This window comes from Eptatretus burgeri, chromosome 17 (genome assembly GCF_056783735.1).
Source record: "Eptatretus burgeri isolate ZD-2024b chromosome 17, Ebu_testis_v1, whole genome shotgun sequence".
NCBI classification, from domain to species: domain Eukaryota; kingdom Metazoa; phylum Chordata; class Myxini; order Myxiniformes; family Myxinidae; genus Eptatretus; species Eptatretus burgeri.
The window spans coordinates 45175640-45188210 of record NC_140977.1 but is presented as its reverse complement, the minus strand read 5'-3'; the positions used below and the strand labels follow the sequence as shown (position 1 = coordinate 45188210).

The 12571-nt window shown below is 39.4% G+C and overlaps 1 protein-coding gene across 1 annotated transcript in view; it reads left to right on the top strand.

The window, feature by feature from the left end:
- Positions 1–5876: 5876 nt before the first annotated feature.
- The window catches only part of LOC147009949 (uncharacterized), a 48369-nt gene continuing 41674 nt past the window's right edge, over positions 5877–12571 (top strand). The window contains exons 1-5 of the mRNA XM_085861216.1: positions 5877–6573; positions 6715–6771; positions 6883–6939; positions 7095–7202; positions 9937–10631. Of these exons, the coding sequence (XP_085717342.1) occupies positions 6396–6573; positions 6715–6771; positions 6883–6939; positions 7095–7202; positions 9937–10631 (1095 nt within the window). The 5' untranslated portion in view covers positions 5877–6395. The remainder of the gene's footprint in view (positions 6574–6714; positions 6772–6882; positions 6940–7094; positions 7203–9936; positions 10632–12571) is intronic.

The window sequence follows — 12571 nt, the reverse complement described above, 5'->3', positions numbered from 1 at the left end:
TCAACTCTAGTAATGATAAATCTTGTTTTAGGTCATATTTTCGAAATGGTAGTGAATTCAATGTCGGTGCAGTCATTTCTTAGAGTAAATCGACCCCATAGAGTTCGAAAATGCACTCTATTTACACCTCGGACATCCAGAAGTACCCATAATCTTAACTGACCATACCCTAATTTAACCAACTCATGAAACTAAAAGTCGTCATATGAAGCGACCTATAAATCACCTCCGATCAACTTAAATTGTTTTATGCGCGTTATTGAATCAGTGGAATAATTTAAGGCTTGTGGAGACATCTGAATTTTTTTTCCTGTTTATGGACCACCCTAATATATATATATATATATATATATATATATATATATATATATATATATATATATATATATATATATATATATATATATATATATATATATATATATATATATATATATATATATATATATATACATATATACATATATACATATATATATACATATATACATATATACATATATACATATATATACATATATACATATATATATATATATATATATATACATATACACATATATACATATATACATATATATATATATATATACATATATACATATATATATATATACATATATATATATATATATATACATATATACATATACATATACATACATATACATATACATACATATACATATATATATACATATATATATATATATATACATATATATATACATATATATATATACATACATATATACATACATATATATATATATATATATATATATATATATATATATATATATATGTATATATATATATATATATATATACATATAAGCCTGGTGTGTTGGCGCAGTGGTTAGGGCAGCGGCTTGGGATCCAAAAGGTCCTGAGTTCAAGCCCCGTTGGGCCACTGAATTAATACACCAGGGGGTTGACTCAGCCTGTCATCCTTCCGAGGTCGGCGAAATGAGTACCAGTGTACTGGGCCGGTGTATACCCCGGTTAAATAGGTGTACCATATCCCTGTGTGTCGTAAGAGGCGACCAGGGTTGCGTCAGGAAGGGCATCCGGCGTAAAACATGTGCCAAATCACTATGCGGATCGGATGATCCGCTGTGGCGACCCCTAACGGGAGCAGCCGAAAGGAGAAGAAGAAGATATATATATATACATATATATATATATATATATATATATATATATATATATATATATATATATATATATATATATATATATATATACCGTAAGAGGCGACCAGGGTTGCGTCAGGAAGGGCATCCGGCGTAAAAACCTATGCCAAATCATTATGCGGACAACAAAACGAATTTCCATACCGGATCGGTCGAGGCCCGGGTTACCAACGACCGCCACCGGTACCGGTGGTCAGCAGGGTACCAGTGGAAATTGTGCTACTGCTGGGCGAAGGAGGAGAAGGAGACGGGGAAGGCGAGTCCGGAGGCAGTGGGAGAGGGGGAAGGGTAGAAGTGTGGAGGTGAGAGTTGGAACTCTGAATGTTGGGACGATGACTGGCAAAGGGCGAGAGTTGGCTGATATGATGGAGAGAAGAAAGGTGGACATACTGTGTGTACAAGAGACCAAGTGGATGGGGAGTAAGGCGAGGAGCATTGGAGGTGGTTTCAAACTGTTCTACCATGGTGTGGATGGGAGGAGAAATGGTGTCGGGATAATCCTGAAGGAAGATCATGTCAAGAGGGTATTGGAGGTGAGGAGGGTGTCTGACCGAGTGATGAGTGTGAAGTTGGAAATTGAAGGGGTGATGATGAATGTCATCAGTGCATATGCCCCACATATGGGGTATGAGATGGAATATAAAGAAGATTTCTGGAGTGAGTTAGATGAAGTGGTGGAGAGTGTATCCAAGGATGAAAGAGTGGTGATTGGAGCAGATTTCAATGGACATGTTGGGGAAGGGAATAAAGAGGATGAGGAGGTGATGGGGAGGTACGGTCTCAACAAGAGAAATGTGGAAGGGCAAATGGTGGTAGAGTTTGCAAAAAGAATGGAAATGGCAGTGGTAAACACGTATTTCAAGAAGAAGGAGGAACACAGGGTGACATACAAGAGTGGAGGAAAGTGCACACAGGTGGATTACATCTTAAGTAGGAGATGCAACCTGAAAGAGATTAGTGACTCTAAGGTTGTGGCAGGGGAGAGTGTAGCTCGACAGCATCGATTGGTGGTCTGTAGGATGACTTTGGAGGTGAGGTTGAGGAAGAGAGTGAGGGCTGAACCAAGGACCAGATGGTGGAAGCTGAAGGAGGAAGACTGTTGCGTGAAATTTAGGGAGGAGGTGAGACAGGCGTTGGATGGTGGTAAAAATGGGTGGGATGATTGGGCAACGACAGCAGAAGTTGTGAGGGAGATAGCTAGGAAGGTACTTGGTGTGACATCTGGACAGAGGAAGGAAGATAAGGAGACTTGGTGGTGGAATGAGGAAGTACAGGAAAGTATAAGGAAGAAGGGGTTGGCGAAAAAGAAGTGGGATAGTCAGAGAGATGAAGAAAGTCGGCAGGAGTGCAAGGAGTGGCGTCGAAAAGCAAAAAGAGAGGTGGCAAAGGCCAAGGAAAAGGCATATGACGAGCTGTATGAGAAGTTGGATACAAAAGAAGGGGAAAAGGATTTATACCGATTGGCAAGACAGAGGGACCGAGCTGGGAAGGATGTGCTGCAGGTTAGGGTGATAAAGGACGCAAATGGGAATGTGCTGACGAGCGAAGTGAGTGTGTTGAGAAGGTGGATGGAGTACTTTGAGGAGCTGATGAATGAAGAAAATGAGAGAGAGAAGGTTGGAAGAGGTGGAGATAGTGAATCTGGAAGTGGGGTGGATCAGTAAGGATGAAGTGAGGACTGCTATGAAGAAGATGAAAAGTGGAAAGGCGGTTGGCCCAGATGGTATACCAGTGGAGGCATGGAAGTGCTTAGGAGAGATGGCAGTGGGGTTGTTAACCAGGTTGTTTAATAAAGTCTTGCAAAGTGAGAGGATGCCGGAGGAGTTGAGATTAAGTGTACTGGTTCCAATTTTCAAGAATAAGGGTGATGTGCAGAGCTGTGGAAATTACAGAGGGATAAAGTTGTTAAGCCACACCATGAAGTTGTGGGAAAGAGTAGTGGAAGCTAGGTTGAGAGGAGAGGTGACGATCTGTGAGCAGCAATATGGGTTTATGCCAGGAAAGAGCACCACTGATGCGATGTTTGCTTTGAGAATGTTGATGGAGAAGTATAGGGAAGGCCAGAAAGAGTTACATTGTGTGTTTGTGGATTTAGAGAAAGCTTATGATAGGGTGCCAAGACAGGAGTTATGGTATTGTATGAGGAAGTCGGGAGTGTTGGAGAAGTATGTGAGGATCGTGCAGGATATGTATGAGGACAGTGTGACAGCGGTGAGGTGTGCGGTAGGAATGACGGACCGGTTTAAGGTTAAAGTGGGATTGCACCAAGGATCGACTCTGAGCCCTTTCCTGTTTGCAATGGTGATGGACAGGTTGACGGACGAGATCAGACTGGAGTCTCCATGGACTATGATGTTCGCGGATGACATCATGATCTGTAGGGAGAGTAGGGAGCAGGCTGAATCGAGCCTTGAGAGGTGGAGGTATGCACTGGAGAGAAGGGGAATGTTAGTCAGTAGGAGTAAGACGGAGTACATGTGCGTAAATGAGAGGGAGGGTGGTCGTATGGTGCAGTTGCAAGGAGTTGAGGTGGGGAAGGTGGATTGGTTTAAATACTTGGGATCAACTGTCCAAAGTAACGGAGAGTGTGGGAGAGAAGTGAAAAAGAGAGTGCAGGCAGGATGGAGTGGGTGGAGAAGAGTTGCAGGAGTGATTTGTGACAGAAGGGTAGCTGCAAGAGTGAAGGGGAAAGTATACAAGACGGTAGTGAGACCAGCTATGTTGTATGGTTTGGAGGCGGTGGCGCTACCAAAAGACACGAAGCAGAGCTGGAGGTGGCAGAGTTAAAGATGCTGCGATTCTCGTTGGGAGTGACGAGGATGGACAGGATAAGAAATGAGTATATTAGAGGGACAGCGCAGGTAGGACGGTTTGGAGACAAAGTGAGAGAGGCGAGATTGAGATGGTTTGGACATGTGCACAGGAGGGAAACGGAGTATATCGGGAGAAGGATGTTGAAGATGGAGCCGCCAGGCAGGAGGAGAAGAGGAAGGCCAAAGAAGAGGTTCATGGATGCGGTGAGGGCGGACATGCGGGTGGTTGGAGTGTCAATGGAAGATGTGGAGGATAGAGCGAAATGGAGACGGTTGGTCTGCTGTGGCGACCCCTAACGGGAGCAAGCCGAAAGAGGAAGAAGAAGATATACATATATATATATATATATATATATATATATATACATATATATATATACACATATATATATATACATATATACATATATATAAATATATATATACATACATATATACATATATATATATATGTATACATACATATATATATATATATACATATATATATATATATATATATATATATATATATATATATATATATATATATATATATATATATATATATATATATATATATATATATATATATATATATATATATATATATATATATATATATATATATATATATATATATATATATATATATATATATATATATATATATATATATATATATATATATATATATATATATATATATATATATATATATATATATATATATATATATATATATATATATATATATATATATATATATATATATATATATATATATATATATATATATATATATATATATATATATATATATATATATATATATATATATATATATATATATATATATATATATATATATATATATATATATATATATATATATATATATATATATATATATATATATATATATATATATATATATATATATATATATATATATATATATATATATATATATATATATATATATATATATATATATATATATATATATATGTTGGATTGTCTGTTTGTCTGTCCTTTATGAAAGCGCAAACCATTTGACCTCGAGCTACCAAATTTGGTACAGGAACCTCTGATGGGATGAAGAATGGGAACACAGAGTCGGTCATCCTGTCTGTTGGTTTGTCTGTCTGTCCTTGATGCTCGTGCAAAACCATTGACACAGAGCTACCAAGAAAACCATTTAACCGAGAGTTACCAAGAAAGGAGTGCTTAGTGCACATTGCACGGGATCTGCAACAACACTGCGAGTGACTGTACCTGCAGTTCGATTTGGCGCAATTCCAGATTTTGGTGCATTTTTCCCGAAAATCGGTCCCATCATCTTCTGCCACATCAGGTCTGTCATGTGTGTAATGGTTGTTACAGGGAGTTAATGTGGCAGTGTTTTACAGTTTTCGAAAATCCCAACAACTTTACCATGCCACCAAAGAAGCAGGCAAGTTTGGGCAGATCTACATCAGCTGCCAGAAAAAAAACACACAAAAGCCTGGAAGCAGGAAAGCTCACAAGAAAGATAATCATTCCTTGAAGCTGACTGTGAACGACATGCAACGGCCAGAGCAACAGAAACATTGCAAGAAAGACAATCTCCTCAAAAAAAACATTTTGTCTGAAACTATAATATATTAAAACTGGGGAAATAATGGGAAACTTATCCCGGAAAACGCAGGATACCACCGCTAGTCATATATAAACACCTATAAGGAATCTGCTGGGATGGTGTTTACGTTAGTTAGTTAGTTATTGTTGTTGTTGGTGTCATTTCATTATCCATTGAACTCTTTCATTTTTTTTATACGCCCGATATATACAGTATATCGGGGCGTATTATATGATACCGGTCGTCCATCCGTCCGTCCGTTCCTGTCCGCACTCTAACTCACAAAGTTTTGAACTTTCACGTTTCATATTTGGTACATAGGTACAGACTGTGGAGACGGTGTGTCATGACATACGTTCGTCATCTAAAGTGGTTGCCATGGCAACCAGGATGCTGTTTTCCATGTAGTAGCACAATTCTGTATATACCTTCTTGTTCGGGCGTATATTGTACTCACTTGGGCTCTTGTTTTCCTTTTGTGTACTTTGCTATTCGCATCAGAGTAAATGAGCTTCATTGTCGGTGTATGGTTGAACTGAGCTTGTAAATCTTCCCCCTTCCTTTTCAATGCCTGTTTAGCAAGTCTCGTGAAAGTGAAACAAGACCTGTTTGGATAGGATTACAGGAGGGTAACTTTTAGTGAATGTACTGCTTTTTGGAAATGTGAGAACTTACAGTACCATTAGTTTCTGGAATTTATTTTACGATCCACGGAAACGATTTCCTTTGTTTTTGTAGTTACGAACAGACGAGCGTTAAGAAACTGTTGTAACTCCGTGTTGATTGATGGTCACGGACCGAGACCCCCCGAGCTGCGCTCACGATCCCAGATCCTCGGACTCCAAGTCGGGCTCTAATGGAGGGACCAGAGGGGGTCCGGGAGGAGCTGCTGGGATCTGCGGGTTCAGGATCCTGGACGTTCAGAACCTTCGTGATGGAGGGAACGGGACGGACCAGGAACCCGGTACGGGGTTCTCTCATGATGGACAAACCACGTTGATGAATATCTCGGAGAGTAAATAAAGGAAGAGTTTAACACGAGTTTGTTTTAAAGTAAAATCTCCGAGTGTGATCTTTGTTTAAAACGGGTTTTGTTTCTCCACAGATCCGATAGTGGTGGTGAAGGTGGAACCTGAACCTACAGGTGTTTTTCCCTCACAAGGTAACGATCTATAATAACAATGTACAAGTTGAAGATAACGATGCTGGATGATGGGAATGACCTGACGGGTTGTGGTGAGTTTGGTTTCTGACTCCATTGATGTTGTTATAGATTTAAATGAGGAGCTGAAGGTGAAACTTGAACTTGGGGAGAATTGTTCTTCACAAGGTGAGTCCAGCACGACGTTTAACCATTTATTCACAGGATTTAAATTAACTTTTCAATTTATTATTTTATAAACGATAAAACTGTATAAATTACCTCAAGATGTTCTCGGTATTTTAAACCCTCCACGGCCCCGACGTCCGTCCATTTCTCCACAGATAAAACGGGTCGAGTGAGCCCCGGAGGTTTCCATGGTAACGTCCCTCCGATGTTGGACGTCACTCGTGTGAAGGAAGAGCCGGGTGAAGATTCCCTCTCAGCAGAAGGTGAGCGATGAATGAAACTCTGAATGTCCAGTCATTGGTTGACAGATAAATGGCCGTAACTTGGGAACCACTTGTCCGATTAATATCAAACCTTGAAAAGGCACATCCTCAGGTCCCCGGCAATATTCCTGGCAAGTTTAAATTTGATCGGACCAGGGGTTGTCGAGAAACGGCGGTCGCAGACACACATACAGACAGACACGCAGAGATTGCTGGAATTATAGATAGATAACTCATTCCTTTTGTTACCGAAGATGGATGGAGGTTATGTTGTCTCTCTCTGTCTGTTTGTTACTTGCAAAATCGAACATTTTTCAAGTCTGTTTGTTCGTCGATTTTGTTGTTGTATCTGTCAGTTTGTCGCCGACAGATCACAATGTTAAACCGATCTTCGCAAAACTTCACCACATGGTCGAGTTTGTCATAGTGAAGAAGCCTATTATATTGTTTTTGAGGTGAAAAGGTCAAAAGGTCAACAGCTAAGCACTAAGGTGATGTTTCTAAAATCTTCAATTTTCATCCGATTGACTTGAAATTTGAAGAGGATTTCTATTTGAGGTCACTGAATTCATCGAGCCAATTATTTTTGAGGTCAAATTTGTTTTTTGTATTTCGCAAGTATCGTATGCATGACGTCTTTCTTGTTTGTTTGTTTGTTTGTTCGTACACACAGAACTTTCCTTTTTTTTTCTCCCAACTGCTTGTTGGATTGAGACAAAATTTTCCCCATAGGAGCAACTACGCATGTGGAATTTTTCATGAAAATTATGACATCATAGGTCACGTGGTGTGTGTGTGGCAGCCGTGTTGGAAAATGGAAAAACTTTGGATCTCTGAAACCGCACCAAGGAAAAAATTGAAACTTGGCACATGGCAAGTACTCCTCATGTGGAATAAGTGATTTTTTTTGGGGGGGGGGGTGATGTCATAGGTGCCTTCGTTATGACGTCATAATTGCATATGTAGAATGCTACATCTGATCGGCATGAAAATGTTTGAGGGTCATCTCGGGATAAATTGGTCCACAGAACAAAAAAATTGATGACATCATTGGTCACCTGTTTTGGCAGCCATAGTCTTAAAAAAAAAACCTTCAAAAATCTTCTTCTCTGAAATGGCTGAACAGATTGAGGCAAAGCTTTACACATATGACCGCCTATCCATGAGGAACAAACCGGTCGCACATATGATGTGATAGGTCACATAGTTTGACAGCCATGTTGGATTTACCCTAAAACCTATAAAAAATCTTCTTCTCCAGAATGGCAAGACAGATCGAGGGAAAATTTCACACAAATATTCCCCAAGCCTTGGGGATACCAGGGTATTCATGAATAATTCATTCATAAGTTACATGGTCTGACACCATATTGGATTGAGCGAAAATCTTTGAAAATTCTTTCTCTTGAACCGTTTCATCATTCGACGTGAAACTTCACAATTATGATGTAGTACTGATGGGGAATATATATGTTTTAAATTTCAACCTGATTCGATACATGCTCTAGCAGCCACAATTATTTAATTTTTTCAACCTGGGTTCTTTTTGATTTTTTGTTTTTGTTTAAGGCTCACTTGGCTGCGCCTGGATGGGTTTGAGGGTGGAGACATAGCAGCTGAAATGTGAATCCTATCCAGGTTCCTCCCGATGACTTCATCTTTGCTTGTTTGGGTTCCTTCTGATTACTCCAATGCAGGACTGTACTAATTTAGTCTTCCATTTTATTTTAATTCAATTTACTTTAATCTCATTCTGAATTCAATTGAATAATAATAAACGTCATGGGTCAGGGTCAAGTGTCCAATCAAGGTGGGGTTGCATCAAAGCGGGACATGTTGGTACCTGGTCATCACTGCCAGCAGTTATAAAGACATGAAAACATGTCCATGTGCATTTGCTAAGCTCCATGGAATACTAGCTAAGAAATGCATGGAACATGACCTCAAAGGAACATAATAGTCATGAAAAAGTTTCCCATCATAAAAACATTAAAGTCTATTAATATCTGAAATTGCCACTTTTGGAGCTGTACTCCTCTTACTGCAACATCCATGACCTATAGGTGCCCTTCCAATTGGATTAGCAAAATACTCATTACCACAAACCTTACTTTGAGAAAACAACCCCGTACCTTGTACTCTATCATTAAGGCCCAAAGGATAAATCTCACATAGGGTCCGAATCCAAAAATAATCTTTGCATCCTTGCTCAGCACTACAATCCTCAACATTAACTGAGTCTATAATTTGAATTGAACAATGACTAAAATCATACCCTCCCTCATTAAAATGATTATATAAATACATCTTAACACAAGAAGACACACTTGTCCTATGCCCATTCAAATGCTGATGGAAATATTGTGAAGTTTTACCTACATATTGCAAGCCACAATCTCCACAGGTGAGAAGATGAATAACTTGCTGTAACTTACATCCCAACAAACCTTCACAATCAACCCCTCCAAAATGAGTTTGTCAATGAGCAAAATTCTCAGCGATGTGAGGTTTAGCTGCATCACTCCTTCTGGAAATGCATTTGATGTCAAACTGTGAATTGGATTTCCATCCACTGACTTTGCTACACAAAGAACAGTTGACTTTACTACATTGAGTACAATGACAATGTTCCAGGAAGTAATGTAGTTGAGTTCATCGAATGAATCGGAGAATTGTGTACCTTTTTCACATCGACCTTTGATTGACTCCTTGTTTCTGTTTATTATCATTGCAGAGAGATCAATGGAAAATGGTGAAAACCTGTCCTCAAGTCGGGAGATACACGAGATAATTCACACCGGTGAAAAACCATACAAATGTGATCTTTGTGAAATCACCTTCAGGACGGCAAGTTCTCTGAACATGCATACGAGAATCCACAAGGGGGAAAATCCATATAAATGTCCTTTTTGTGAAAAAGCCTTCAAGGCTTTATCATTTTTAAAGAAACACGAGACCACTCACACAAGTGAGAGATTATTTTGGTGCGCTGTTTGTGAAAAAGGCTTCAAGAGATCTTTTGCTCTCAAAACACATGAGAAATCGGTTCATACCGGTGAGAGGCCATTCAAATGTTCTCTTTGTGAAAAAGCTTTTGTGTTAGCTTATAAGTTGAAGCACCATCAAGTAACTCACACAGGTGAGAAGCCATTCAAATGTTCTGTTTGTGAGAAAGCCTTTGTGTTAGCTTATAAGTTGAAGCAACATCAAGTAACTCACACAGGTGAGAGACTATTCAAATGTTCTGTTTGTGAAAAAGCCTTCTTCTTTCCTAGCCTTTTAAAAAAACATAAATTAACACACACCTGCAAGAGACCATTCAAATGTTATCTTTGTGAAAAAGCCTTCCTATCCTCTCATAATTTAAAGAAGCATCAGAAAATTCACGCTTTTGAGGAAGGTCATGAAAGATGCCAACGGTGGAAAAATGTGTGATATTTCATCCCAGGAGAAACTTGACAAGTCTGGGATACGGGTTCAAAGAACAAGAAAATTTTCATGCACCTTTTCCATCAAAGCAACACATAACATACCCCCCCCCCACTTCCAAAAGATGTATAAGTGTGTGATTTGGGAGAAAAGAAAAACATTAAATGAAGTCTTTCGGAAATCATTCACAGTTCGAACAATGCAGAGTAGTGTAATGTGTAAAAAATACTTTGATCTTTTGTACGAAGTTCAAGGCTCATGGAAGAACCATGACAGAGGGTCGACTAACCGATGGCTGAACAGATGAGTATCGGAGGACAGGGGACACATGCATCAGCATGACTACAGATATTGTACATCCACAGAGAATGTGTGTGGTGAACAGAGTAGAAGAGCTCATCGTTAGGTATGGGAGGGGACAAGTCAGGCTGTTTTCATTTGTCAGGCAAAGTCAGGCAAAGAGGGGACAAGTCTGGCACGAAGTGCAGTCCATTTACAACACACGTTATTGGGAAAATCGAAATAACCGGATATTAGCTTCTGGAGTTTGAGAAACAAAGTCCTTAGCAACGTATACTAGCAATAGTTTCTCAAACTTCAGAAGCTAATATCCGGTTATTTCGATTTTCCCAATAAAAACGTGTGTTGTAAAACTTCATTGTAAGATATCTCGGTCAATTTGTGACAGACCACCATGTATGATACACCGTTGTGAAGCTTATTTTATGGGCTGTCAAATAAACCCAGTAACTCAATATTGAATTTTTGCAACTTCCGACTGGTTTTGTACTGGAGGGTCACAAATATGCATTTTTGTCTAAAACGCTAATTTTCTTCCTGTTTTTTGCATCTGTAACTTCTTACGTATGGCAACTTAGCTGCCAGGTAGCTATTTTGTTGGGGAGCGATTATGCCACTGATACTGTGCCCCTATAACAGTGCACTGGTACTCATTTCACCAACCTCGGAAAGATGACAGGCTGAGTCAACCCCACCTGGTGTTAATTCATCTGCCAACAGGGCTTGAAGTCAGGATCCGAAGATTCCAAACCAGTCACCTGAACATCCGAAACTTACACCATCTTCGCGACTACAAAAAAAAATAATCAGATATTGAATTAGAGTTAAGATAAGCCGTGTGAGAGTGTAAGAAAGTGTGAGCCTTACAAAAGAAGATGTACAGAGTGAACAAAATGGCAGCGATTTGATTTTGAAGCCCCTCACTGAATGGGGAAGTCCCACCCTGAACTGAGAAGCCCCTCCCCAAATGGATGGGCAAGACAGACTGGCACAGATTATATATAAGATTGTCCCATAAATAAAAGCTTTCTTTCACTGCATGCCAAACTAGAAGGGCACTCGATAGAGCACATACCTCTGCCCCACTATACCTGATCCACGAGAACATATCGAGCCCAATACATTTTTGAAATATCATGCCATGTATCGTTTTTGGCCATGTCTCTCAATGGTGAAGAATCACTTATAAAATTAAATAATTCTCGTATCCAGATCAGGATTTGGATCATCACTAAAATCAAATCAATTATTCCTACTCACACACCCAACATGTGCACCAAGTTTTGTCCGAATCCGTCCACAACTTTGTGATATCGTACTGGATATTGTTTTCGGCCTTTTCTCTCAATGGTGAAGAATCACTTTAAAAATTCTTGTAGTCGGATCCGGATCTTACCCAAAATCTAATCAGTTCGTCCTTGTCACACACCCAACCTGCCCACAAAATTTCATCCGAATCCGTCCATAACTTTTAAAGATATTCTGCACACAAACTGACAGACAGAAAGGGGTGAAAACATAACCTCCTTCACCTTCAGTGGCGGAGGTAACTATATGCACACGCATGCACACAAACACACACACACACACACACACACACACACACACACACACACACACACACACACACACACACACAC